This window comes from Solea senegalensis, linkage group LG4 (genome assembly GCF_019176455.1).
Source record: "Solea senegalensis isolate Sse05_10M linkage group LG4, IFAPA_SoseM_1, whole genome shotgun sequence".
Taxonomy (NCBI): domain Eukaryota; kingdom Metazoa; phylum Chordata; class Actinopteri; order Pleuronectiformes; family Soleidae; genus Solea; species Solea senegalensis.
In genome coordinates, this window is record NC_058024.1 from 25,672,112 (window position 1) to 25,697,628 (window position 25,517).

General features: G+C 41.8%; 1 protein-coding gene across 1 annotated transcript in view; it reads right to left on the reverse strand.

Annotated features, from left to right (window-relative positions):
* Positions 1 to 571: 571 nt before the first annotated feature.
* tex264a (testis expressed 264, ER-phagy receptor a) overlaps positions 572 to 25,517 on the reverse strand; it is a 63,990-nt gene continuing 39,044 nt past the window's right edge. The window contains exons 3-5 of the mRNA XM_044023933.1: positions 9,467 to 9,638; positions 980 to 1,224; positions 572 to 947 (exon numbers count right to left, since the gene is read on the reverse strand). Of these exons, the coding sequence (XP_043879868.1) occupies positions 807 to 947; positions 980 to 1,224; positions 9,467 to 9,638 (558 nt within the window). The 3' untranslated portion in view covers positions 572 to 806. The remainder of the gene's footprint in view (positions 948 to 979; positions 1,225 to 9,466; positions 9,639 to 25,517) is intronic.

Genomic DNA, 25,517 nt, shown 5'->3' on the forward strand with positions numbered 1-25,517 from the left:
AAGGATGCTGCATCATGATTCGGTGTCTGTCCTCTGTCCTGTGAAACTTCTAATCTGGGCACAAGTCGTGTTAATTCAAGTTTGAAAAGAGAGCGAGAGAGAGAGAAAAATACAGTTTGAAATGAAATAATAATTAGGGCTGGGCAATAATATAGGGATATCATTTCAAAGGTTCAACATGTATAGATATAACATTTATATAATGTGTAAAGATTATTTGAACACATCATTCCTATCAATGCTTTGCCTTAGATTTGTGAAATGTTCATTTTCTGTTTAAAACCACAAATTAACTTTTAATCATCATGATAATTATTTATATCGACTGATGTTCTCCGCGTGTGTGCGTGGTTTTTCTCCGGTTTCCTCCCACAGTCCTAAAACATGCAGATTAGAGTGTCCAAAATGCCTTAATCCCCGGCAATTTGGACACTGTGAACTGACCGTAGGTGTGACAGAGTGTGAGTGAACGGTTGTTTGTCTCTATATGTGTCCCTGTGATGGACTGGTGAACTGTCCAGGGTGTGAAACCCCCGCCCTATCGCCCTGTCAGATGAGATTGGCGCCCCTCCCCCACGGAGGATACAAAATGGATGGATCCATGGTGATGTGTGTTTTTGGACACATTACCCAACCCAAAAAAAAGAAAAGAAAACCAAGACATACAAGCTTCAAGCAGAGAATTAGAAGGCGCAGGAATGTGGTTTGTTGGTCATGGTATGAACAGATTAAATGACAGATTAACCAGCAACAGCAGAGAACTGAGAAACTCTCTAGCACGCCAGCGTTGCACGGGCCTCCTCCCCTTACTCCTCTCCATCCCCCATGGACTCGTCTCTTTCAGCCATCAGTTCAACTGCTTCTTCAGCTCCATCTTCGCCCTCGGGGGTCGCCCGCTCCTGCCCGTCCTCCCTGACCTCCCTCTCTTCTTCCACCCCCTGCACCCCCTGCACCCCTGCACCTCCTGCACCTCCTGCACCCCCTGCACCCCCTGCTCGTCCTGGTCCATGTCAAGTTCTTCAAAAGACGAGCCGCTGCCCACGGACTCGTTGGAGTCTCTGTCACTGTGGTCCCTGTGCCTGACGTCTTCGTTTGCGTCCATGACGTCCCTCAGAGGCAGAGAGGAGGCCAGGGAGGCGGCTGTGGACGCGGCCAGGGAAGTCTCTCTGCTGTCCCACGGTACGCCGCCACTCACCGAGCTCACGTCACTGTGGGAATCTGCACCTGGAACAAAAGTTCAGATATTACAGTTAATACTGACACTTTATTCAACACAGCTTAGTTGTGGACATTTTGAGACACTTTCAGAAGTAGCCCGTCCCAGCATGCAGCTGGGTCATCTCGGTAAGTAGCATGACGTCATAGCAGCATGACACAAAAAGAAAAAAGAGGGACAATGAGAACATGCAGCTATTCTCTATTCTTGGAATGAGGCTGGAAAAAAAATGCCTTCACACATAAGTGAGGATTTTGTGTTGACAAATCAACAGGCTGCGGTTTTTCTAGCTCCACCCTTTAGGGAGGTGGAGCCGCAGTGTGTCAGGGTGCCAAAAAGTGAGACGGTACAGAATACTATACTGTACTGTTTGATGGAAACGGGGAGTAACTACCTCTGACCCACACACCTCAAAAACACCCAGACCTTTAAAGGGGACATATTATACCCTTTTTCCCCCATTAAAATAGTTCCCTGGTGTCCTAATGAACATGTCAGTGACATGCTTTGGTCAAAATACCATAAGGATGAAGCATCATAGCAGTTCAATAACCCTGCTAAACCCGCCCCTTTCAGAACACTCGGTTTTCGTGCATGGTCCCTTTATATGCAAATGAGACACAGGCAAACACACCCACTTCTTCCAGGGGGTTTCTGATTTGTCCTCTTTACAGCGCTCACTCGCTCACCTCCTGTTCCCTCAGCTCCATTCGTCTCCCCCTCCCTCCACTAGTTCTCTGACAGGAAGAGACGTCCTACATAAGGATGCAGCCGAACACTGTCCAACTGTAAATCAGTTAAAAACACTTAGGGACAGCACCACTGATCCACCGCTGATCGGTGAAATACGGTCGCTGACTAAATACGGCGACCGCTGGCCGCAGTCTGATGTGAAGTGGTGCGAACACACGAACACACGTTTGCTGACTTTATCCGGCACATTAGCTTCATATATAAAATCCTCTGTAAAACACTGTGCTCCACTGTGCAGCCACCAACAGCACACTTGTCCCTCCGCGTTGACATAACACCGCTCTTCCTCCCTCACCTGCACTCTCGCAGGGACAAGGTGGAGCTAAGGTGGAGCTAAGGTGGAGCTCTCCAAGTAAACTTACTGGTGGGCGGTAACATTCGCACTGAAATGCGCATGCTGCCGTCATAAGCGCAGGGAATTCAACATCGAGCGTATTATCGCCTATACTTACACTAAGGGGGACCACGAAAACATGACTGAGTATTCTTTTTCCACACTTTGGCGACTGGTAGGGCCTCAAATATAAGTATATAAATATAAGAGTCCCAAATATAAGTATTAAAAATGGTTAAAAAGTTGATTTTGCATAATATGTCCCCTTTAACTTAACATCATGTGTTGAATTGAACCCTTAGTGCTCAAAAGATTGTTGTGGGAATAATACACAACTCCTTATATGGACATCCTGGGGGTTATGTGTCACATATTCTTTCTTTCTTTCTTTCCATGTCTTCTTATGTGTTGTTGAGTCAAAGTTATGATTCATTTTATATGACATTTCTAGTCGTGATTTAAAGTAGCAATAATTGTGCAGAAGTCACAAAAAGTTTCATAAAAACGAGCCGAGTGAACTTTGAACTGTGACATATTTCACAAATTCAATCCCATTTTAAAACATTATTTAGTACTTTTTGCTCAGGTGTGTTTCTATAGTTGGTGAAAATGAAAGAAATGTGTCATCAGATTGGCTAAGTTGTGCTGGAAAAAAGGATATAAGACAGTCTACAGTGCACATTGTTATACTGTACGTTTAAAACCTCTCTTTTCATGTGTCGTTCCACGCTGGTGGAATGACGTACCGAGCGCTACCAGAACAGGGGGCGTCCCTGTCAAACTCCTCCAGGAGCGTCTTCTGTCCTAGCACTTACCTTACACTTACCCCCCCTCCTCTGCACTTGGATCCACTTCTGCCCTCACTCTCAGACCACTGTTCCTATCTAGTGCATTTCTCTATGAGACTTCTTATTCTCTTTTGTCAGTCGCTAACTTCCCCACTTCAAGCAAACCACACAAACAAGCAACAATATAAATGGTGTCCTGTCACTTAACACTCACCAGATCTGCCTTAAAGATGTTTACTTAAATCAATACTTCATACTATCATAATGACACGGACACTGACCGCTCTTCCTTTCGGCTTGAGCGCAGTTATTAAATCTCATAATGCTGCAGCCGAGCTCAGGCAAACCAGATTATCAGAGATGAAAAGATTAGCGCTCTTTTAAATGAAGTCAAAGACCACAAAGCAAAAACATGCCACTTGCATCTAATTATCCGGCTTCACGGCTCCGTGCAGCTCACTCTGCTTTAAAGGAAGGAAGGGAGCGTTGTCGCCGCTGCGGTCCACAGCACGTGAAGCATATCTGGAGTCATCGTTCAAAAAAACATGTCCATTAGCTTAATTGCTGGAGATCCCCTCACCCACATGAAAGGCTCGCTAATGCTTTCAGACTAAACCTGATTCAAATTGATCTACGGTTCTCTGTGACCAAACAGCCATTCATTATCGCCGCCTACTGATATTCTTCTCTAATGCAACTCAAAGATAAATGGCGTCATGTGCTCAGGTGTGATTAGAGGCACTAATTGCAAGGAGAGCAAAAACATGTGATAAATAAACTGCACAACAATCAGTTGCTCGTGAAATGAAAAACATTGTCTGACAGGTGGATCGGGGAAATGATCTAAACTTTGGATAAAAAAGAAAACGAGCGCATCACACCTTCCACCTACACAACAGATACTCTCAGCGAGCGAATCACGGGCGCGACTTCAGAGGTCGACACATAAATATCTTCTGTGTTTCTAATTGTGTTGTAGAAGTGAAATTAAAGAGATTAATGACACGTCAGAAAAAAAGACCATTAAACTTATTTTTGTAATAACTTTTTTTGGTTTGTTGTTTTATGTAAAACAACAAAAAAAAAAACGGCTATGACATACAATGTCCTCGTGAAATAGAACGTGACGTGGCGTCCCCACAGGACGCAGACACTTTATTGTCCGATTCATTTTCGTGCTGCACAGACAAACGCGCGTCACCCGCGGGACCAGAACACAATAAGCTCCAGACAAAGGTCACTCTTTTGTTTTCATTCATTTGAATCTCAGTTAAAAAAAACCCAATAAAAACGATCTAATTATCACGTCCAACAGATCTAATCCTGTTTATAATAAAGTACACGACGGGTCCATTAAAGTTATTTACGTCTTATTTATTTATGGGCCTGTTGATTAACTTGCAGGTCCAGACACAAACGGCTGAAGACTAAAACTGAACACGACACAAATATTGCTTTAGAAAATTCATACGATGGAGATTATGAGGTGATTTACTGTCCATTTTATTGGCACGACTTTACCAACCACACACACTTGTTTTACAATTCGAGGAATTTTGTGGGGAAAATAATGGGTCTATTTAAGGTAATTGGGTGGACAGGACCCACAGGAACAGCTGCAGCACACTGGATAAGTTTCAGCCACTATTGGTTGAAGGTAGCTCTGCCTCTGATAGTCTATCAGAGAGCATTTGCTTAAATTAGTGGGTAAATTGGGCCCACTGGGATTATTAGCCGAGAATCAGGGTCTTGTGCTTCAAACTGTTTGAAACAGAGGAGAGGGTTGGTAATGAGACAGCCGGTGCCGAGGTGCGCCGAGAGTTCTTAAGAACCAGACTGCGACTGAAAAGGTGAGGAGAGACGAATCTTCTCATTTAACAAAGCAGAAGTTAACAATGCTCAAACTCAAATACAATTCACTCACTCATCTTCTACCGCTTTGTCTCCACGTGCGGGTCAGCTCTGACATCAGCTGGACAGGTCTCCAGTCAAACAACCATTCAGTGTCCAACTCAACTAATCCCCACATTACATGTGTTTGGACTGTGGGAGGAAACAGGAGAACCCAGAGAGAACCCACGCACACACGGGGAGAACATGCAACCTCCATGCAGAAAGGAACCCTGGTTCCAACCGGGTCATGAACCCGGGTCTTCCATGACAACTCTTAGGTCATTTTCACACCTGATAGTCCGCCAGACTCGGTACGATTGAGGGTTGCAACATTCAGCCGCTCCCAGTTTGCGTTCACACTTTCACACTTTAGTGAAAAGAACCGAACCATTCCACTCCTCACCTGAGGCGGCGCTGCATCAAAAATGACTGAAGGAGAAGACGAGACAAACAATGAACGAGAAAACTCGCTCATCTGTTGGTTGAAGCAGGACAACTTCTGTCTGTCTGTCTGTCTAACACCGAGACAAACGCAGGTCTAATGACTGCTTAAATCATTTCATAATGTTAAAGTTCCTTTAATAAAGTCCCTGAGGAAGTAAAGTAAATGTATTATTGGTACAAAATGGTTTATAACTGACGTCCACTGACCTTATTTTGCAGCACACAGTAGCTGCTGTGATCACCAGATAATCCTGAAAGTGTTTGTGTTTGAATGTTTACTGTTCACTGTGACGGTGAAAGCCAAAGTCACAGTTTATGGTCCAGTCAGTCCCTAATACGAGATCTTTTTTATGTTCTTTTAATTGCTGCTGGTTTTGTGAGTATCACTTTCTTTCTTTCTTTGTTTGGAGCTCAAACTCATCACCATCGTCACATTTTAGTTCCCTCAGACAACATGCTGATCTGAGATCATCTGTGCATGACGTTTTCATGCCTCTAATCCTAACTCCCACACAATAATCTCACCTACACACACAACTCTGAACACTGGAGTAAATTATTCACTTTAAGTTAACATTTAAACTCTTGGTCTCAAGAAACAGAAAACTTAAAGACCAAAAACTTGACGACGTTCTTAGTTGCTGTTCTTATCAAAAGTCTTGAAAAGAAATGTCCTAATAATCCCAGCTCTTGTCTTCTTAATAAAAATATACAATGGAGGGATTTTGTTATATTGCGGTGCTTTTTCTGCTTCACCTCCACTCGTCTCTCGTCTCACGTCTTCTGTCCACCTGCTTCTGGCAGAGTTCCTCGGTTGCTAAGGAGCGAGGGTGTCTGTATCTTTAAACCAAGCACTCACACACACTTCTATGTTATTATTAATTATTAATTACTTTTCTTTTTGTCTTAGGTTGTTGTATCGCTCATCGAGACGTGAACAATCTGCCAGGTGGTGGAGAGGAATCTCCACAGCTCGCGTGTCAAACAACATTTTACTCTTCTGATCATTAAGAAAGTCTCTACTTGAGACTGTGAACCAACAATAATTGATATCTGCCATCACTGAGGAACAATGCAGGTAGAAAACTGTGTTGGATTGTGATAAATGCACTTACGTACATTACATACACATCAACATGCGTTTCTTTAGCTTTACTTAACCCATGCAGAATGTACAGCAGTCACAACAAAAGAAACGCTGTCAAACTCTTCAAACTCCACTGATGCTTGTATCACAACACTTTCTTCTCAGATCTTGTGAACGATAATAAAAAAAAGGCAGTCGGTGTTAAGCGTTTCAAAAAGAGCATGTTTGTTTTTATAACCATCTTCACCTGCTGCCCCTCTTTTTCTGAGGACACTGAACAAGAATGTTATTCAAACAAATGCATAAATAAACGAGGAATAGTTGGCAATCAGTGGGTTAGACACTGTGCAACTCCCTCTGAAGATAGTGAAGCTTATTTAACCTTATCTGACAGTTAAGGCTCGATCTCACACGCAGTGCAAAGCGACACAAGCCGCAGTGGAAGCGTCATTGCTGCTTTCCAACGCTTCATTTTCTCGGCCAGTGCCCGCGTCGCGTCGGTCACAAATGCACTTGTGTTTGCGTTGGTCTTAAAACGAGGTGTTGGCCACCAGGATACCTGGTCTGAAGTCAGCGCTGCCGTATTTTCACACTTATTTATGAAGCAAACATAGACGGGTTCACGATCTACAAACACGAGGACGTGCGTCAACTCCGCTTGAATGTCGGTGAATCTCATTCCGTCTCAACGCGTTAAAAACGCGCCTTGTTGGTTCCACGTCTTCAACACAGGCGATACAGCATGTTTCAGGGACATGTTTCAGGGACATTTTAGATCATTTCCAGGACAATTTTATCAAACGTTGTGAAATTCCAGTACTGCCATAAAAGCCAGAGCTGTCACTTCGTATTAACCTTCGTTCTCTCAGCATCGCTGAAATCCTGATGTAAGAGACTGAGAGGCTCATCTCACAGAGAACATCGTTAGACAGCAGCAGCTCGGCGTCACTCAGCTCTTAGACCATTTAAAGATCAGGCAGAAGAGGGGGTTTTGTTACCCTTTAGTTACCCTTTAAGGCCTTTTTAAATAGCACTTAGCCAACTACACGACATAACAGTTCATATTTTTTTTAATGCCAGCGGCAGTGACTGTTTCAGTAATATTATCTGCGTTGAATTGATTTTGTTTTAGTCGAGGTATTTCATAAATAAACTGCTCTGTGTTCGTAAACAGGCCCGTTGGAGAGCTTTGGCATCGGTTGCTGCCCTGGCAACCGATGCTGTGGAGAAGGGAGAGTGGAGACGTGGGCACTAGAGTCTCATCTTCGACTGCTTGGCTGCTGATGGGGGCATTTGTACCTCTCATCGTTTGAATTTCAAGGACAATGTCAGATATTTGAACGTCATTTAGCCTCATTCTTCTGCTAAGTTCTGACCCTGGTATGAAGTCTGAACTCTACTGACTTTCTGAAACATTCAAACACTTGTTGAAGCATCTGCCTCATTCATGTTTTACAGAACTGGGGTTACTTCTTGAACCCAAACACGGCAGCACATGGCCACGATGGGTTGAATGCAGAGGACAAATTCACTGTCACTAATTGCCGCGTTTGAAAAAATGATTAATTCAAATTCAAATACTGAGGAAGAGAGAGAGAGTCGTGTGTGAACTTGAACGGAAATGTTTTCCAGAACTTGAGGTCTGTTTTATTAACTTTCTCATTTGTTAGAAAGGCAAGCAACAATCTAAACTCGGTCTCGGTCTGGCGACGCTGACAAAACTCATTTAAAGTTGCGAGCAGCCTTTACTTTCACATCAGCAGGAAGTCAATGACGCTACAGTAGACAATCCTGCAGTGTCTCTGGAGAGCGGCCTTCACCTGTCACAGGTGACTGCAGTCTAAACATGTCAGGCTCATACCAGAGACTCGTCTGTGCTGCGTTCACAAGAGATTCTCCGCTCGAGGAAGACAGCGTCTGATGTAAGCCCACGCCCACTCCGTCCCACCAACCAAGAGCCGTTTGATTTCTCTGGTGATTTGCACAAGGACGGCGTCAATACAGACATGGGCTCCAGCCTACGGGTGCAGGAAGTTTGAAAGAGTAATAGCAGCAGAGAAGACATCGTGTTTGGAGTCACATACTTGCAGTGACAGAACCAGAACCTAGAGTCTCATATATCATGTCCTCAGGAGTCAGTGCAGTGCCTCATAAAATATGTTTCCTGGACACAGGCTGGAGCTTCAACAAAGCAACACGCTTCATTAGACCGCAATTACAAAACAACACAAAACCAACAACCACGTGATGAATCTGTTCTCCAGCCTTTTAAAACTTTGGGCTTTTCAGTGAAGTAAGTGGACAATGTTGAGCTGTGTTTACTGGCACAGGCAGATTTAAGCACATGCTGTGAATACTTAATGTGGGACTCCACGTCAAAACAAGTGACATTCACACTGGATGCCTGTGCAGGGCGTGATGGCTGCATCTCTGACCCACCGCGTCTGGCACAGCGTTGGGGAGAATGGCTACTGCGTCCATGCAGCCGTGAAAATAAAAAAGCACGGGGGAAACTTCACTGTTCGCAAAAGAGTCCATTTGAACAGAATGTGGGAAGATGAGTCCAATTCTCTCATGAGTTATTTTGTCAATGAGCATTTTAATGGTTTCAACTTCAACTTCTTCAACATAACACGACACTTCTGTAAATCATGTTCATCATGTTCCCATTTAACAGAAAACAGATGTTAAATCGCACTCAGTCGTTCCATGCTGGTGGAATGATCTACTGAACGCCTTAAATTTCAAGAAGCTCTTGAAGACTCAGCTCTTCCAAGAGCATCTTCAGTCCCAGCACTTACCCCCCACACCACAATCTCCTTCTGCACTTGGATCTGTCAGTCCACTGTTCCTATCTAGTGGATTTCTTTCCAAGACTTCTTCTATGTAGCTTATTCCTGTATCACAGATCTCAAGACCTTGGGTTTGAATGAGGAGAAAAAAAAAGTCACCTGTTATGTCAGTTCCTCTGTCCTCGTCAGAGTCCTCTTCTTTCACGTCTGTTTTGACCTCCTCCTTCATCTCCGGAACAAAAAAGTCCGTCTGGCGGGACAGCGGCACCATATAGTTGATAACATCGTCGCTGTAGATTTCAATAAATGGGAACGCACAGAGCTTCCTCTCCTGCGAAAGACGAGGACACAGAGGAGAGTTAAATGTACAAGATAAAAGAGTGCATCGTCTCCAAACTCTGGATCAGTGCGTGGTAGTTACAGAAACCCTGACACTCAGAATCATCCGTGTTTGGACGACACAGCTTTAAAAACAAGCATCTTTTCCACTTTAACAAAAGAGAACAAGAAAGAGGACCATTATTAAAGAAGGTATTAGAAACTTCAACTTGTATTCAAGTAACCCTAATTCAAATAACCCTTTAGAAATGTTCAGGTCATCATTTCTAAACATCTGTTTCCCTTTTAGAGTGCACTGTCACCCTCGCTTTAATGACAAGCTAATAACTCATTTATTCCTTCTGCTATCAACTCCATCCCTCAGGAAGTTATTCTGCTCAGACTGAGGGACAAATGTGTCCAGAAACTTATTGTAACATTTGTGGTGTTTTAAAACCTTGAAACATCACAAAATCCACTTTAAACTGTTGCTAAATTCCAAAATGAAAACATGGTTAACGTGTATAAATACAGAGCGTCGGAGAGGCATAAAATATGAGGGACGAGTCGCTTTAAAACATCTTTACTTTGCTGATACAACGCTATACGCCACCGATTTTCCCCCCCACATAAAAGCGAGCTGAGAACATATATATAGCATTTTTTTATGTAGATTAAAGTCGATCATCTTGACTTGGTCATTTTAAAAGTAGCTCCCAAGCTGAAAAAGCGTGGGCACCCCTGCACTACATGGTCCTTGCCTCGGCTCCTTAAATGAGGAGATTTTAGACATTTCCTTGGTAAGTGTTGGAGATTAACCCTTGTTTTTTTGGACTGTTAAGTGTTTTAAATTGATCTACAGCTCTGCATTGTTCGTGTCCCCCAACATGGACGTGTTAACAGCCAATTACACCTCGTACACAACACAATACATTAACCATAATTTCTATGCTCACACTGGTTTGCCGCTCGCTGTGCGAAACGGTCTCAGGATGAATTTTCTAGTCTCTTAATTGTCGCCACAGTGGCTGCGCGACAGCGAGGCGCACTTGACGTTTTCGCAGAGGGCAATTAACATGTTGGACGGCCTAACAGCGGTCACCTGACTCCCTCTCCTCTGGGTCAGTGTGATCTGGGCTGACTGATTGGTTTTAATTTAATCCTCTGCAAAAAAAATAAGACGGTGGGAGCTGGTATGAATCACCTGGCTGCTACACAGGAGTTCCAGCCCCGCAGCTGCATATGCAAATGAGAACCCATCTCTTTGAACCTGTGCCAATAATGAGCAGGGGAATGGAGACAAAGACAGTTCACCGTACTGTAGTCACACACACACACACACACACACACACAGGAAATAGAGAGAAAACAGCATGCGACAAAGATGCCAGTACACCGACACTTAAAATAGTAACTTGTGCATCATGTTAATATTCTGGTGTCTCACATGGGTTTTACAGGAGACGACTACATCGTGCCATTTCACTGACTGATTCACTCACCATCAGCCAGAGGTGGAGCTCACGGTGAAATCACCTCATATTATCTTTTGGTAGAAATGAAAACCTGAAAATTGCTCGGCGCTCCGTGACACTGACCTCGCTCTATTATCTATGCAGATTTCTTCCCTCCCAACTCGAAATGTTTCATTGTCGACCGAGGCAACAAGTGCACCTTGAGATTGACGAAGCACGTGAAGACGAGGAGGGCGGCCTTCCAAAGACAACAGTGTGGGCGAGTGTTATGCATAATTCAAAAGACTTTGTTTGGTATGGAGGACCAAATGGGACAAAATCAAATAAATAAATACACCATTAAATCATTCATTAAATGTGTCATTAAATAATGAAATGTGTCATTAAATACATTTAATTATTTAATGACACATTTCATTATTTCATGGTCCGTGTTGCAGTGGATTATTAATTTATTTTATCTGTCAAACTCGCCCATCAAGTCAGAGGGCGGGGCTAACGCTGATCGAGTCTGATTCATTGCTTTGGCAAGCAGAGAAAAGAAATGTAAACCTGAAATAAATATTTTTCTGAGTCCTCGAGCGCAGTTTTAAGATCATTTGAGGCGAGAAATGAGTCATTTAGAATGACACATTGGTTTGTGTTTTAAGATATGATGTATTATATATAGTTTGTCAGCGATAGTTTGGGAGGTGATCCGCTTTTTTTTGTTACCAGTGACACTTGGTCCGGGCCTCGGGCCGGGCCTTGGTCCAAGCCCTGGTCCAAGCCTTGGTCCGAGCCTTGGTCCGGGCCTCAGTCCAAGGCTGAAACTGAACTGCATACCACACTTTTTAGACGCACTCGTAGGGGGCGGGACCTCATTCCCAGAATGTAAACAATGTTCACCATCTTTGCTAACAGTTACGCTAACACGACCAAGTGTCACTGGTGGACACGTAACAAAGAAAAGAATGAAGATATTTCTCCACTCAGGGGAAACTGAGGTTAGGAAGCACAATTTTAGAAAGTACTAACAAGTACTAACCCTGTTCTAGTAATACACAGCTAATACACAGTAATACACAGCTAAATGCAAATCGATGAAGTATTCCTTTAAGAGTCCATGGTTGTTTACATGTCTTCAAAGTTTATTACAGCGGCGCGCTTAGAAACAAGGACTTTTACTTCACTTGAAATAAACACGTTTGATGTTTATCCCTTAGTGCTCAAGCAGCACGGAGCTGTAATTTGCCGTGGGAATAATACACAACTCCTTATAAGGACATCCTGGGGGGGGTGTATTTAGGTGTACATGTGGGAGTTTTTCATTTTCTTAAGTGTTGTTGAGTCAAAGTTATGATTCATTCTATATCGCATTTTTTAGTCGTGATATAAAGTAGCAATAATTGTGCAGAAGTCACAAAATTAGACCATTTTTCTTTTCTTTTTGTTCAAGTGAACTATGACGTATTTCCAAATTTCACAAATTCAATCTGATTTTAAACATTTTGAGTACTTTTTGCTCAGGTTTGCTTGGTTGTGCTGAAAAAAAGGATATAAGAAACTCTATATTGCACATTCTTATCACCTCTGTATATAGTGTATGTTTAAAGATATAAAAAAGCAGCTGGAATGCTCTGTGTTCTAAGGGTTATTAACTATATCTATAATACATTTTTTCTTCTCATAAGAAGTTGCTTCTTATTTCCACCGTTATTCCAAATCAATTCTTAAACAAACTCACTTGTTAATGTATTCCACGTAACCGAGTGGATTCAGAAATAATTTTATTCACACCTTCCGACTCTCGTCTCTCTCTAAACTGAAATATTTATTAAACGGTCTCCCTCCCTGCAGGTATTTTCTTAAGCTTAATCTTTGATTTTATTATTCATTTCAGTTCCACTTTCTTGTAATATCACAGTGCTACCCTTTGATGTATTTCAAAGAACTTCACCAATGTGAATATTAGGGTATTCCTTATCATTCCCTGTATTTCAAGCATTATTTTTTACTTCAGAGGAGATGGTAATTTATTATTTTACTCGAGTTGGTCTATTGATTATTTTCTCATTGAATGGATGATTAGTTTGGTCCAAAAAACTGTTGATCTGTGTTATCCCAAACTTGACCTCAAATGTCTTGTTTTGCCCACAAAGTAAAATGATCCAGTTTTAATGACTTGTTTGTTATACAGAGCAAAGAAAGCAGAAAATAATTACATTTAAGAAGCTGCAAAAGCAGAAAATCTGTGTCAATCACTAAAAACAACAACAACACTGAAACCGATGAATCAATTATAAAAATTCCTTACATTTGAATTTGCTGATTCTGTTTTTCTCCAAGGGGTTTCATACCATAAAGTAGATAAATTAAATGCGTACATTCTCTCTCTATCGGCTTGAATCTATAGTTCTAACAACTTCACATTTCTATTTGCACCGAATGCACTTCTTCCTGCTCTCATCTGTAGCCTATCACGGACTCAACCCCCCCAACCTGCATCTGTGTCTGGACGCTGCTGGGGACTGAAATGCGCTGCCCTGCAGGAGATGAGATTGAACCGTATGATGCACATGTCGTTTGGTTCCTTCCTGTTGCATTACAGCAGACCTTATAATCACAGTCAGACTTATTCTTCCTCAACACTGATCTATCGTCCTGGGCAAAGCACCAGCGGATGAACATTCACACAATAAACTACTGTATATGTTCTACTTTTAGTCTTAGCCCCTTTTCCACCTTTGGTCACAGCTCGCATCGGCACAGTTTAGGTTGGTTTTCCACCACAAAATAGTACGTACTCAACGTGGGCGGAGTCATCACTGCACGGCTGCATGAAACTGCCGCGACTTTGTTCGACATGCGACACACGCAAGCGAGTGACTAGTGACTTGTAAAGCAGTTGTTTTCAGTGTAACTGAATCATTAGAATCAGTTAATTCAAATCCCTGGAAATTGTTGGAGATTAAGCCACGATTTAGGATCGTTAAATCTTTTTAACTCATCTACAGTTCGCCATTGGTCGGACGTCTCTTCCTGTGACCAGGAGTCAGTGGCCGGCAGTCTGACGATGTCATAGTATCGCCTCAGATCGTTTGGAACCTCGCCAGAACTTAAAAAAGTAGCAGGTAGCAGGTACAATGCTAGTGGAAACGCGCCAATGAATGACCTCAAGGTAGCATGGGAATGTTTTGTCTCCTGCAATCTGCACACATTCGTGGAAAAAGAATAAAAGAAATGGATCCAGACAGAGAATAACCTTTCTTTTATCAGCTGTGTTGACTATGAAGACCATATTCTCAAACCTACGGTTCCACACAGCAGAAGAACTGGAAAGTGACATCAGGTTTGAGGTGTAAGACAATCTGCATTTTTGTGCAATAATCAAGCACTAAAAATATAGTGGTTTTCATTTCAACCAAACATTTGCACTACATGACTGATTTCCCTGTAGTGTGCGGTTACAAGTTCTCAAGTTCAAGAAAACATCCTAAATAAACAGTGCAGAGTAATGTTGGCATGACAAGCTGAATAATCTCGATGGTTATTGCCAATGCCTATAAACACTACCTCAGCTAACATTACTTTCCTGTCAGAGAATGTTCTGATGGAACAGAAACTTGGCTATACTTAACACTGAGGTGTCTTTTCTTTCAATTTAGACGGTTTTATCAGGCCAACGTGGGTGAGAGCAAAGAACAAAGCACTTTTGGACTTAACAATATTGCAAATACCGTAAAGTTTTCAGGATGTATTTAGCTGGATTAGCCATAAACGGGCTGTAAGGTTCCCATTAGAGTGAAAAAGGAAAGTGGTCTGCTATATGTGACCCCAGCTTAAACCCCAAATCACATTTAAATCACTTTTAAATTTAGCATGAATTCTATATGAGCTGCCATGCTGTCATTTAATGAATCAAAAGGACACAGGTTCAAGCACCAGTTCTGCTCACGTTCCCTTAGGCCGAGAAAAAATATCTCTTCCATCCCCCTGGGTGTAACTGTGACGATGACATTTTATCCTCTTTAGGACGTACAGTCAGTAATTTCCCCACTCTCTCAATAAAAGTACCACATCTTTATTATTATTGCTTACCAAGCAGCCTCTCAGGAGTAGTGTGATAGCATTCCTATGATCAAGACGAGCTTTATAATTGTCACGAGTCTTCGGAGGTGACATTCAAGAGGCCTTTAACAAATCCAATTTGGTAAAACCGGAATGTTACTTTCGAGGAAAGGCCAGAACTAAACACAAGTTGCACAAATGCTCAGTTTCCTGTTGTGACCTCGAGTGTCACTTAGACCTTATAGGATTTTTGATCCATAAAAGTAGAAATATTAAGGAAGAAACTGGAATTGCTACGTTTATTCGGTGTTGATGAAACTGGACATTGGAGTAAATTAGGAATGACAGATTTCTGAGATATGTGCAACACATGAGTGGGTTTGTGTGCTTTAATGGTTGGGGGATGAGAAACAAACGTACAGTATATAAAAGAAGGGGCCCCCATGGGAATTTATAGTATCTTTTACCACTCCAACAGCTGCACTACACACAGCAGTACACAGCATCCAATAGAAACACAGCAAAGAGACAAGAGTAAATAAAACAATGCTGCAGCTTGATTTACTGCTGATCACTTCACCAACACTCCAATATAAACATGACCACATACTGTGACACGAGGTTCACACCTTCTCTGGTCTTTGTCTGTGGTCTAGTGAATCACACTGGCAAAATATTCCTCTTCCAGATTCTGTAGTATGTTCTTAAAATACATGACATGACATCTGCCTCGCTTTTCAAATGTGTCAAATCCATCCCTCTGTGAGAAAAGGAGACACTGAAAAACGTGACACCATTGTTGTCATTCTGCTCCCGGTCCTCTTGTCCTTTCTCTCCCCCATTTTTCCTTTCACCCCAACCTGTCTTGGCACATCTTTGAGTCTGGTTCTGTCAGAGGTTTCTTCTTCTGTTAAAAGGGAGTTTTTTCTCTCCACTGAAGTCTAGTGCTTTGTTCATTGTGTGAACTGTTGGATTTCTCTGCTCTCCATGATGTTGTCTATGTACAGTGCCTTGAGATCATTTATGTTGTGATTCCTCAAAATTTGAAGAATAAACCAGAGCAACCATCAAGGGTTCTGACTGGAAAATCACTCTATATTGAATACATTTTGTCAGTGAATCCTCTCAATGCAAAGAAAATGAGACCCTGAGACGCGACACTTTAGCACAACTGTGAAAGTGAAACAAATAAAACAATAGAAAACTATGTCACTGAGACCGTCGCGTAACTGCAGAAACATTAAATAGGGACAGGCCTATTTTGTTTCTAGTAGTTGTCCTCCTGTTGGATTCATTAGCCTTTCCACAAACACATGCATCACAGCTGGAGGCAGCCGGTCTCGTGGAGTTCTCCCCGGGAGGTTCTGGAAAATGACTGACTTAACAAGAAGGTGGGACAGAAAAATGTATGAGACAAAGACGTCCAATTGTCCCTGGAACGCAATAAACAAGAACAGTAGAGGATTTACAGTGGCATCGGAGAGTATTATTTTTTTTTTTTGTAAGTTATTTTCCATCCATTCATGAAATAAAGAACGTATAGAGAAGTGGTTGATCCTAAGGTTTGGGTGAGCCACAGCAGATTTTTAGAATTTAAATGGGTTTGTGACACTAGAGCTGCAAGAACTCAGGTTGCACCACAATAAAAAAAAGTGGTACAAATTGGTGCAACTGACGCCTTTTGTCATTTTTATTGCTAGGAAACATATTATGAAAAGGAAGATTTGGGGGCCTGTGAATTCATGCAAATGACTGCAGTGTCTTTCAATTTGGATATTGTGATTTAAATTATTTCGTGATTAAATGTGCAGCCCTGGGCGACACATAACTTTAGGAAGAGCTTCACTATACAGTGGAACACATAGACGATCACAGGATAACAATCAAACGGTGAATTTCTCCTTTAAACAGCCGATCTTTTGAAAAAAAAAACACAGTGATCTCAGACAGAAAAAGATGTTGTCTTGCCAGCAGTGAGATTCAGTGACAGCAAAACCTCCGCCTCACCCCCTCCCCCTCCCCTCCACTTCCCCCGCAGGGGAGAAGAGACACGAAATACGGCTGAGGAGCTGCGGTGAATAATGAAAGGCAGACACAACAATCATTCACACCCGAATTTGCCGTAGCAACCTACAGCTACGACCTAAAACCCTACAGCAAAGATGGAGGAAGATCACTTCATCCATAAACAATGGACACACACACACACACACACACATCTATTTTTAGAGGAGTGATATCTCACCCTGGACCCTTGGCACACAAAAAGGAAAATTAAAAGAAAAACTGAGCGGCTCATGGTGAAAATTGGTGACAGCCCCCTGGGTTTCCTCGCTCCCCTGGTCTGTTTTCTCCCATTAAACTATTACAGCCACAGAGTCCACCTTCCTCACACCCACTATAACTGCTTTGTCCCTTTGCTATCTGTGGAGAGAGAGACAAACTCTACTTCACACCTCCGCGGAGGTGTCTAATCAAACTGTCCCTTACCGTCACACACTTTCCCCCAGAACTGAGTATTTTCATTCTGTCTGCAAAAGTGCTATTTACTGCATCCGTCTCGACAAGCTGGGACCTCTTTATCACCCGTTTGCTTCCACGTCATCGTGGCGGAGGCGTCAAAGATGGCTGTAGGAGGAGGTAGAGGGACAGCTCGGGACGGAAAACGAGCGGATGGGTTTGTGCGGCGACCTCTCTGTGCACCCGTGCAATCAATAAGAAGAAAGACTTGATGAGCTACAAGTCTAGTGACGCTGTCAGCAGCAGATGTTGTGGTCTCCAGAGGTCCTGCACAATTGATCTGGAAAGCTGGCGAGAGGTGAGCAGCACTGAGAGCAGCTATAGTCTCTTAGCTGTGGATTATAAACACCCCACTTCCTTTCCCCATTATTGTAAACCTGGAAGCCATCAGGTAACTATTGGATGCACACTTTGTTCGCTAAAAAGAAAATGGAAAAACACAATCTCCTTAGAACTGTAATCAGATTTGTACCCACAATATTATACACGCCAGCTGACGTTTGCGTTTCTTTGAGCAAGAACTTCATCGACTCCTCTACTGTCACAACAAGGTTGGCATTTTTGGCTTTTAAGATGATGGATAACCATGAACTTTCATTAATGTCCCCTACAAGACAAAACAGACTCACACATGATCCCTTTACTTGTTTTGTCGCCAAACAACGGCTGAACGGATAGCACTTCCCATCAGCCAACGCTGTAATTTGTCATAAGTGCCATTACGTTTTTTATCATGTTTACACTCTACATAAAGATGATAATTATGGTAAACACAAATTAATTCAGCAGTCAGTAAGCTTGAGTACAGTTTAAACACCTGCTCCTGAGTAGATGAGTCTATATTTTGTACTTGCTTGTTTTGTGTGTCTAATATTGTACGATTCCGACGTGAAAACTATCCTTTAAGAGTCTGATTCTGAATATCCTGGAGCACTGCTAACAGTCATTTTACCACACGTCCTCTGAAAACATCTTCATGTGCTGCTAATTCCACTTCCATATTCACCGGCTGCCCGACAACATCGACTCGATAAACTGTCCGTGTAATTGTGAGTTAACACGAGTGTCGGAGTTCCTTCAGAAAAATATAAATGAAGCCCTCCGAGGGCTAAAATTTCCTATTCCTGAAAGTAAACATTTACTAAAGAGCGAGCAGAAGCTTCACAGCAGCATCTGAACGGTGATATAACACTACGAGGAACGTGAAGCTTACAAATTCAGCCGCACATGGAAACACATGCATATACACACACACTGATGATTCATTTTAAACAGGCAGACACTTTCCCACATCTAATGGAGATTTTAATCTGGGAGGCTTATGTTAGGGGACGTTCACATCTCTATTCTAATGAGATACAATTATGTGGACAGGAGAAAAGACTGGACTATCTTTACTTTTCTTCCCACAGGCCTTGAATGTTCAATGCACCTCTGAACATATGTGGCATATAATGTATGTCGCTGCAGTTTAAACCTGGAGGCACTTACAGGGATTAAGATTATTGTCAGGGAAGTGAAGAAGTCTTCATTTGTGTGAAGTTTCAGTGGGAACGCGCTGTCCATCACTGACATGAACAATCTATTTTCATGCACGTTACAAAAGACAGCAGCGGAAATAAGTATTGTGTTTGGAGATATGAAGGTGAGAATAATCTCATCACAAAACTGTGCACACTATAACAAATAACTGCGGGTAACGGAAGAGAAACAATTGGAGATGAAACTAATTCCTTGCACTCGTCAAAAAAATCAGTGGAAAAAAAACATTCAGTTTATTAATCTTCACTTTTGTCAATTATCCTCATTACCTCGTAGCTATTGCGTGACCTCCTCATAGCCCCGGAAAAGAGCCATCAGGCATTCTACCACTTCTATGAATAAATCACGGGGTGCAGTCATCCTTGGGGATTCACAAAGGAAGATGGCATACATCAGCTGGAAGCACATGTGACCAGGAATAAACACAAAAAAAAAGGACTTCATTTCTCCATGATCCAACAGGACATGTCTGGTATATTTTGTAAATATGGACCTCTTGACCATAAAAGATTGAATTACATTCTGTGGGTTTTGATTTTGTTTTCCCGATCTCCTGACTCAGCCCGGGGATAATTGAAAATCCCCCGGAGCAAAACGCTAAGACCTTGAAATCCTCTTAATTTCTTGGAGCTCATCGTGGCATCTGTTTAACTTAGACGATCCACGGAGCTCCGAATAACCAAGTGGAACAGAACACTAAAGCTAAAGCAGTTCACGAGCCCTTTCAGGTCATTTTGATTGTCTAATTGTTTTACACGGCCTTGGAAATTTACACAGACATTAAAGAGAGAAGAGCCACCAATATGTGGGAGTCATAATCTGTGTGCAGATCCAAATTAGGGAGATTATGAACAGAATATCAAAAACCACCCGCATATTTACAAATTAAAAAAAGAAGGTGACACTGTCTCCTGGCAATTCAAGCCTTTCCCTAACTGAGTCAAACAATTAGTGACAATTACAATTAATTAGAATAATACATGTGTGTGTGAGCAGGGGCACAAAGCAGCACCAAATAAGATACAGATAGATTGCATTACATCTTGTCGCATCAATATTAAACCTGTGATCTTTTGACTCGACATGTGCATGTGTGTGTCTGTTTCTGAAGAGGAACACACACAGGTTTAAACACGAGGCCAAAGTCTGCAAGCTGAATTTTGCTGAAGATTTTCATCCACAATCACTGGCTTCTTAGGCTGCGTTCAAATGACCAGCCATGTTGTTAAAATCTGATTCAATTCAGATTAATTTCAGCTCAGATATATACATCCATAACCACAAGTATCTGACAGTCTCTTCAATGGCACGCATGCACACGCTTCATCAATAAAAACGCAAACGTCACATTTGAGTCTCTTTGAGACTCTTTGAGTCTAGAAATCAGCTATATAAATGTGATGTATTATTATCATTATTATTATTATTATTGTTATTATTATTATTATTATTATTAACATTATTATTATTTGTGAGACCACTTCCACTTTTGAGTAGAGATGGAAAGGTATGATGCAAAAGAGCTATTTGAATTAAAATGTACATATAAATGTATGTTTATATATGAAATGGAAGATATTGCAGAGAATTTGTGGGCAAGATTTAGCTCTTAAGTAAAAAACACTCTCCTCCATTGTTGTTTGGCGTGTACAGGTTAAGATGGTAATGCTCAGTGCATTCATATAGATAAAAGACGCATGACCATGGCGACATATTAGGTATATATCTAATCTAGAACCACATCATAAAGAGTCCACACAGCTCTGAGAAACCAACTTAGAAATGTTGTTATGTCACTTTAACTCAGTCATCTGAATTAAAAGCCTTAATAAGAGCCAATAACACAATCAGACTCTTCATACTGAAAACAGAAAACAGTATGGTTTCATGCCCAGAAAGAGTACTACAGATGCAGTATTTGCTTTAAGAATGCTGGTAGACAAATACAGAGAAGGTCAGAGGTTTTGTGTCTTTGTAGATCTGGAAAAAGAGAGAGGAACTATGGTACTGTATGAGGAAGGAGTGGCAGAGAAGTATGTTAGACTGGTGCAGGACATGTATGACAACTGTGAGACAGCGGTGACAGAGAAGTTCAAGGTGGAGGTGGGACTACATCAGGGTTGGGCTCTGAGTCCCTTCTTGTTTGCAGTGGTGATGGACAGACTGACAGATGAGGTTAGACAGGAATGTCCATGGACTATGATGTTTGACATTGTGATCTGTGGTGAGGGCAGAGACCAGGTGGAGGAAAAGCTCCAGAGGTGGAGATATGCTCTAGAAAGGAGAGGAATGAAGGTTAGTCGCAGCAAGACAGAATATATATGTGTGTGTGAATGAGAGGAACCCAAGTGGAACCATGAGGCTACAGGGAGTGGAGATAAAGAAGTATTTAGGGTCAACAGTCCAGAGTAGTGGAGATTGTGGAAAAGAGGTGAAGAAACATGTTCAAGCTGATTGGAATGAGTGGAGAAAAGTGTCAGGGGTCATGTGTGATAAAAGAGTATCAGCCAGAATGAAAGGAAAGATATACAAGACAGTGGTGAGACCAGCGATGATGTATGGTCTAGAGAGGAAAAGACAGGAAGCAGAGCTGGAGGTAGCAGAGATGAAGATGTTGAGGTTCTCTTTGGGAGTGACGAAGATGGATAGGATCAGGAATGAGTCAATCAGAGGAACAGCACGTTAGATGTTTGGAGATAAGGTCAGATTGAGATGGTTTGGTCATGTACAGAGGAGGGATAGTGAGTGTATTGGTAGAAGGATGCTGGGGTTAGAACTGCCAGGCAGGAGGTCTAGAGGAAGACCAGAGAGAAGGTTTATGGATGTAGTGAAAGAGGACATGAAGTTAGTTGGTGTGATTCACTGTGGCGACCCCTGAAGGGAGCACAATCAGACTCTTCAAAGCCACAGTACACTACTATGGCATATACAGGGAGTTTAAGTCTGTTTAAGTGTCGTTCAATTAAACCTCTGCACATACAACAGACCGAGCGGTGCTCAAGAAGGCAAACAAACCTCAATGTCACGGCCACAATCAATGTAAGTGGACCGGAGACAAGAGAACAGGAAACTGGATCTGATGAGCCAACTAATCACATGCTTTTAAGAGCTACCAAAGATAACACTTTGTTTTAGCTCCACAGGGAGGGATGATGCATGTCAGCCACAGAACACAAGCCGTTGGGTCTGGGTTAAAAACGTTACCGTCCTGCTGCTGTCCACGCAGTGAGAGCCATGTTTAAACCACAGGCCACCATCTATTAAAGCTCTGTCAGCGTGGCACAACGGCAGCCTAATGGCTACAATTAACAATCCCTTCTGCTGACAGAGCTCCTATCTGAACGTCCTCTGTGTGCTCCCCTCAGTCTGATTGTGCTCTAATGACTGTGTTTTATTGCTACAGTGGAAAAAGGAACCCGAGTTCAAAGAGACGAGTGTGGAAAATGTAGGATGAGCAGATTTATAGAGAGAAATGGTAAAAGGGGGAGGGGAAAAAATGGCACATGGGTCACAGGGCACCACCAGCTTTGTTGTTTTTACTGCATGTTGGAATAATGTGACTGAAAGCTGGTCGTATACATGTAGAACTTATACATAATAACATTTAAGAGGTAAACAGTGGAAAGGCCCGGGTATACGTCCGCGCACATGCCACGGACGCGTCAGGGTCCTGTAGTATCTGACTTCACCATTGGGTGGCGGTACAAGGCTGGACGCAGGGAATAGGAAGCATTACCGGTGGGGCGGAAATTCAGTTTGCGCATGTGCTATCTGGGCTGCACGCACATGATGGTCAAATAAAGAATACACTTAATAATTGAATTCACATTCTATTACAGAGTTGGGTTACATTCATTTTAAAGCTTTTATGACTTTCGCGTCGACTTTTTGTCAATTTTATTAATTTTTTTCCAATCCCAACTTCCTCTGTTGTTGTGGGAATGAGACGTGAATCTTAGCCCACAGTCTGATGACCAAATAACACATTTATCTTTGGAAATGAGTAAAATACTATATATTATTCTTTTGGTGAAGTGGCCCTTTAAGACTAGGTCACACTAAACATTTGACAATTTAACCTGTAGAAGGATGTGTTGTTTTAAAACTGCATACATGTTTTGATGTATTTTCTGTCTTCCAATGAAGTTATTAAGAAATAATTATCACTGTATGTTCACTGTAGCACAGTTAATGATGGCCTAAGACTCAAGAGCTCAACAGATAATAAGGGTTTTTGCTTTTGTCACAATGTCAGTAGTCCCAGATTAAGCAAACATAGTATTTGATCATTTCAAGTACTTCCTTAAATAATAAAACTAGTCATTAGAATTGAAGGCACTTCAGCGGAAACCGATTTAACAAAAGCCGTATTATGTTTGGAGGAAAGTCCCAGAGAAGTGCAGTAAACACTGGCTTTAATTTGTTTGTTTTGATCCTTTTCTGCTCACTTTTGTTTCTCCAGTTGTAGATGAAGCAAAGTCTTTTCTAACATCTTCTGGAAATAAACAACAATTTGTAATACTGCATTTTTTTTTGCTCGATATGTTGCCACATGATTAATAACACTGTGCCTTTTGATGCTTGTGCTATAACTCAACTGAACTTTTTTTGTGGATATTGGCAATCAGACGCAGACAGGCCATCTGGAGGAGTGGGAGTTCTCCTGATGGGCCGGCCGAGCAGTGAGCAACACCAACATTAAAAAAATATATATTGTGTTGTTTGATCTTTCATTAGGCCAACCTGGTGAGTGTGGCAGCATTTGAATTCACAACTCAATCTCCTCAATCTCCCATTCAGTGGACAATGTCAGGTTAAAGCAGGTTATAAAGATGCAATGACATTAATAAAATATAAAAAACATCACACAAAAGAAGCCGTTACACAACAACGTGCGGTGTGTTCCCTTCTCGTCTGAAACAACTTCACCTGGATTCATTCTTCACCTCTTTACATATTTTTGTTAGTTTATTCTAGACAAGGCACGTTTATTTGTAAAGCACTATTACATACGCAGGGCAACTCAAAGTGCTTTACAAGGCCATATAAATAAATTAAGAAAACCATAGAATAAAAGCATGACATTCAAATCAAAATAGTCATAAAATCATGAGAGATACAAGTGAGAGAAGGTATTTGCCAATAAAAAGAGCATTTAAAAGACTAACTAAGATGATTATTTAAGAATTCAACCCTAACCACCCACTCTGACATCATTACAGTTTATTTCAAAGAGCATAACACATGAGGACGTCTGGCTTGTCTGTTTTCCTTAAGCCCATTCGATTTGACCACACCTCACTGAGTCCAAACTACGATTTAATCCTCATCAAGTGTGGAGACAGAGTCCCTCTGTGAGCATCACTGTCCTCCACACAGTCATTTCTGTCCATCAATTCAAGGTGCGTCTCCAGTTAATGTCACGACTGTCCTCCTGACACTGATAGGGGGCCATTATGGGTCGTCTCTCACACTGAAGCAACACAACATAGTGATTTTTCATAAAGTTCCTTCTCAGTGAAATACCTTTGCAAAATGTCACATGTGAATTCTCATGTTGACGCAGAAGCACTTAAAAATGTAACTCATGCCCAGTGGTTGTGAAGCAGGTTCAGTCAATACAGTCGTTGACTCAAAAGGAACATTTCAAAGACTAAAAACGATTTATGAGGCTACTTTGACTCACAGATTAACACTTAACCCTTAGAACACACAACATTCTGGAAAAAAGTACTCAAAATGTTTAAAATCTAATTGAATTTGTGAAATTTTGGAAATATGTCACAGTTCAAAGTTGACTTGGCTCGTTTTTATGAACAAAAGAAAAGAAAAACACTCTATTTTGTGACTTCTGCACAATTATTGCTAAATAAATCAGAACTCTGACGCATGTCCATATAAGGAGTTGTGTATTATCCCCACAGAAAATGAACATGGTTGCACCTGCGGCACAGATCCGTGAACGTACTGGTTGTAACAAATTTGAAAAAGATTTGTCTTTGACCACCAACTTCTAACTGAACATTACATAAGAAATGTGGAGAAATTCCCTCATGGCACTGTTAAGATATCCTTGTTGTGTTGGAAATAATTGGACATACAGACAACCTAAAAGCAGAATGCCACACAAATCTGTGGCAGTGAGTACACAGTACAGTGCTGCCACAATTGATATGGCTGACATTTTTTATTTCAGGTCTCTCCATGTTTCACATTCCAAGCCTGTCAACTAAATACTAATTGGACTGTGAGATCCACCAGGAACTCGACAGGTCTATGTCAGCAGCAAACTTGCCTTCAGTTAA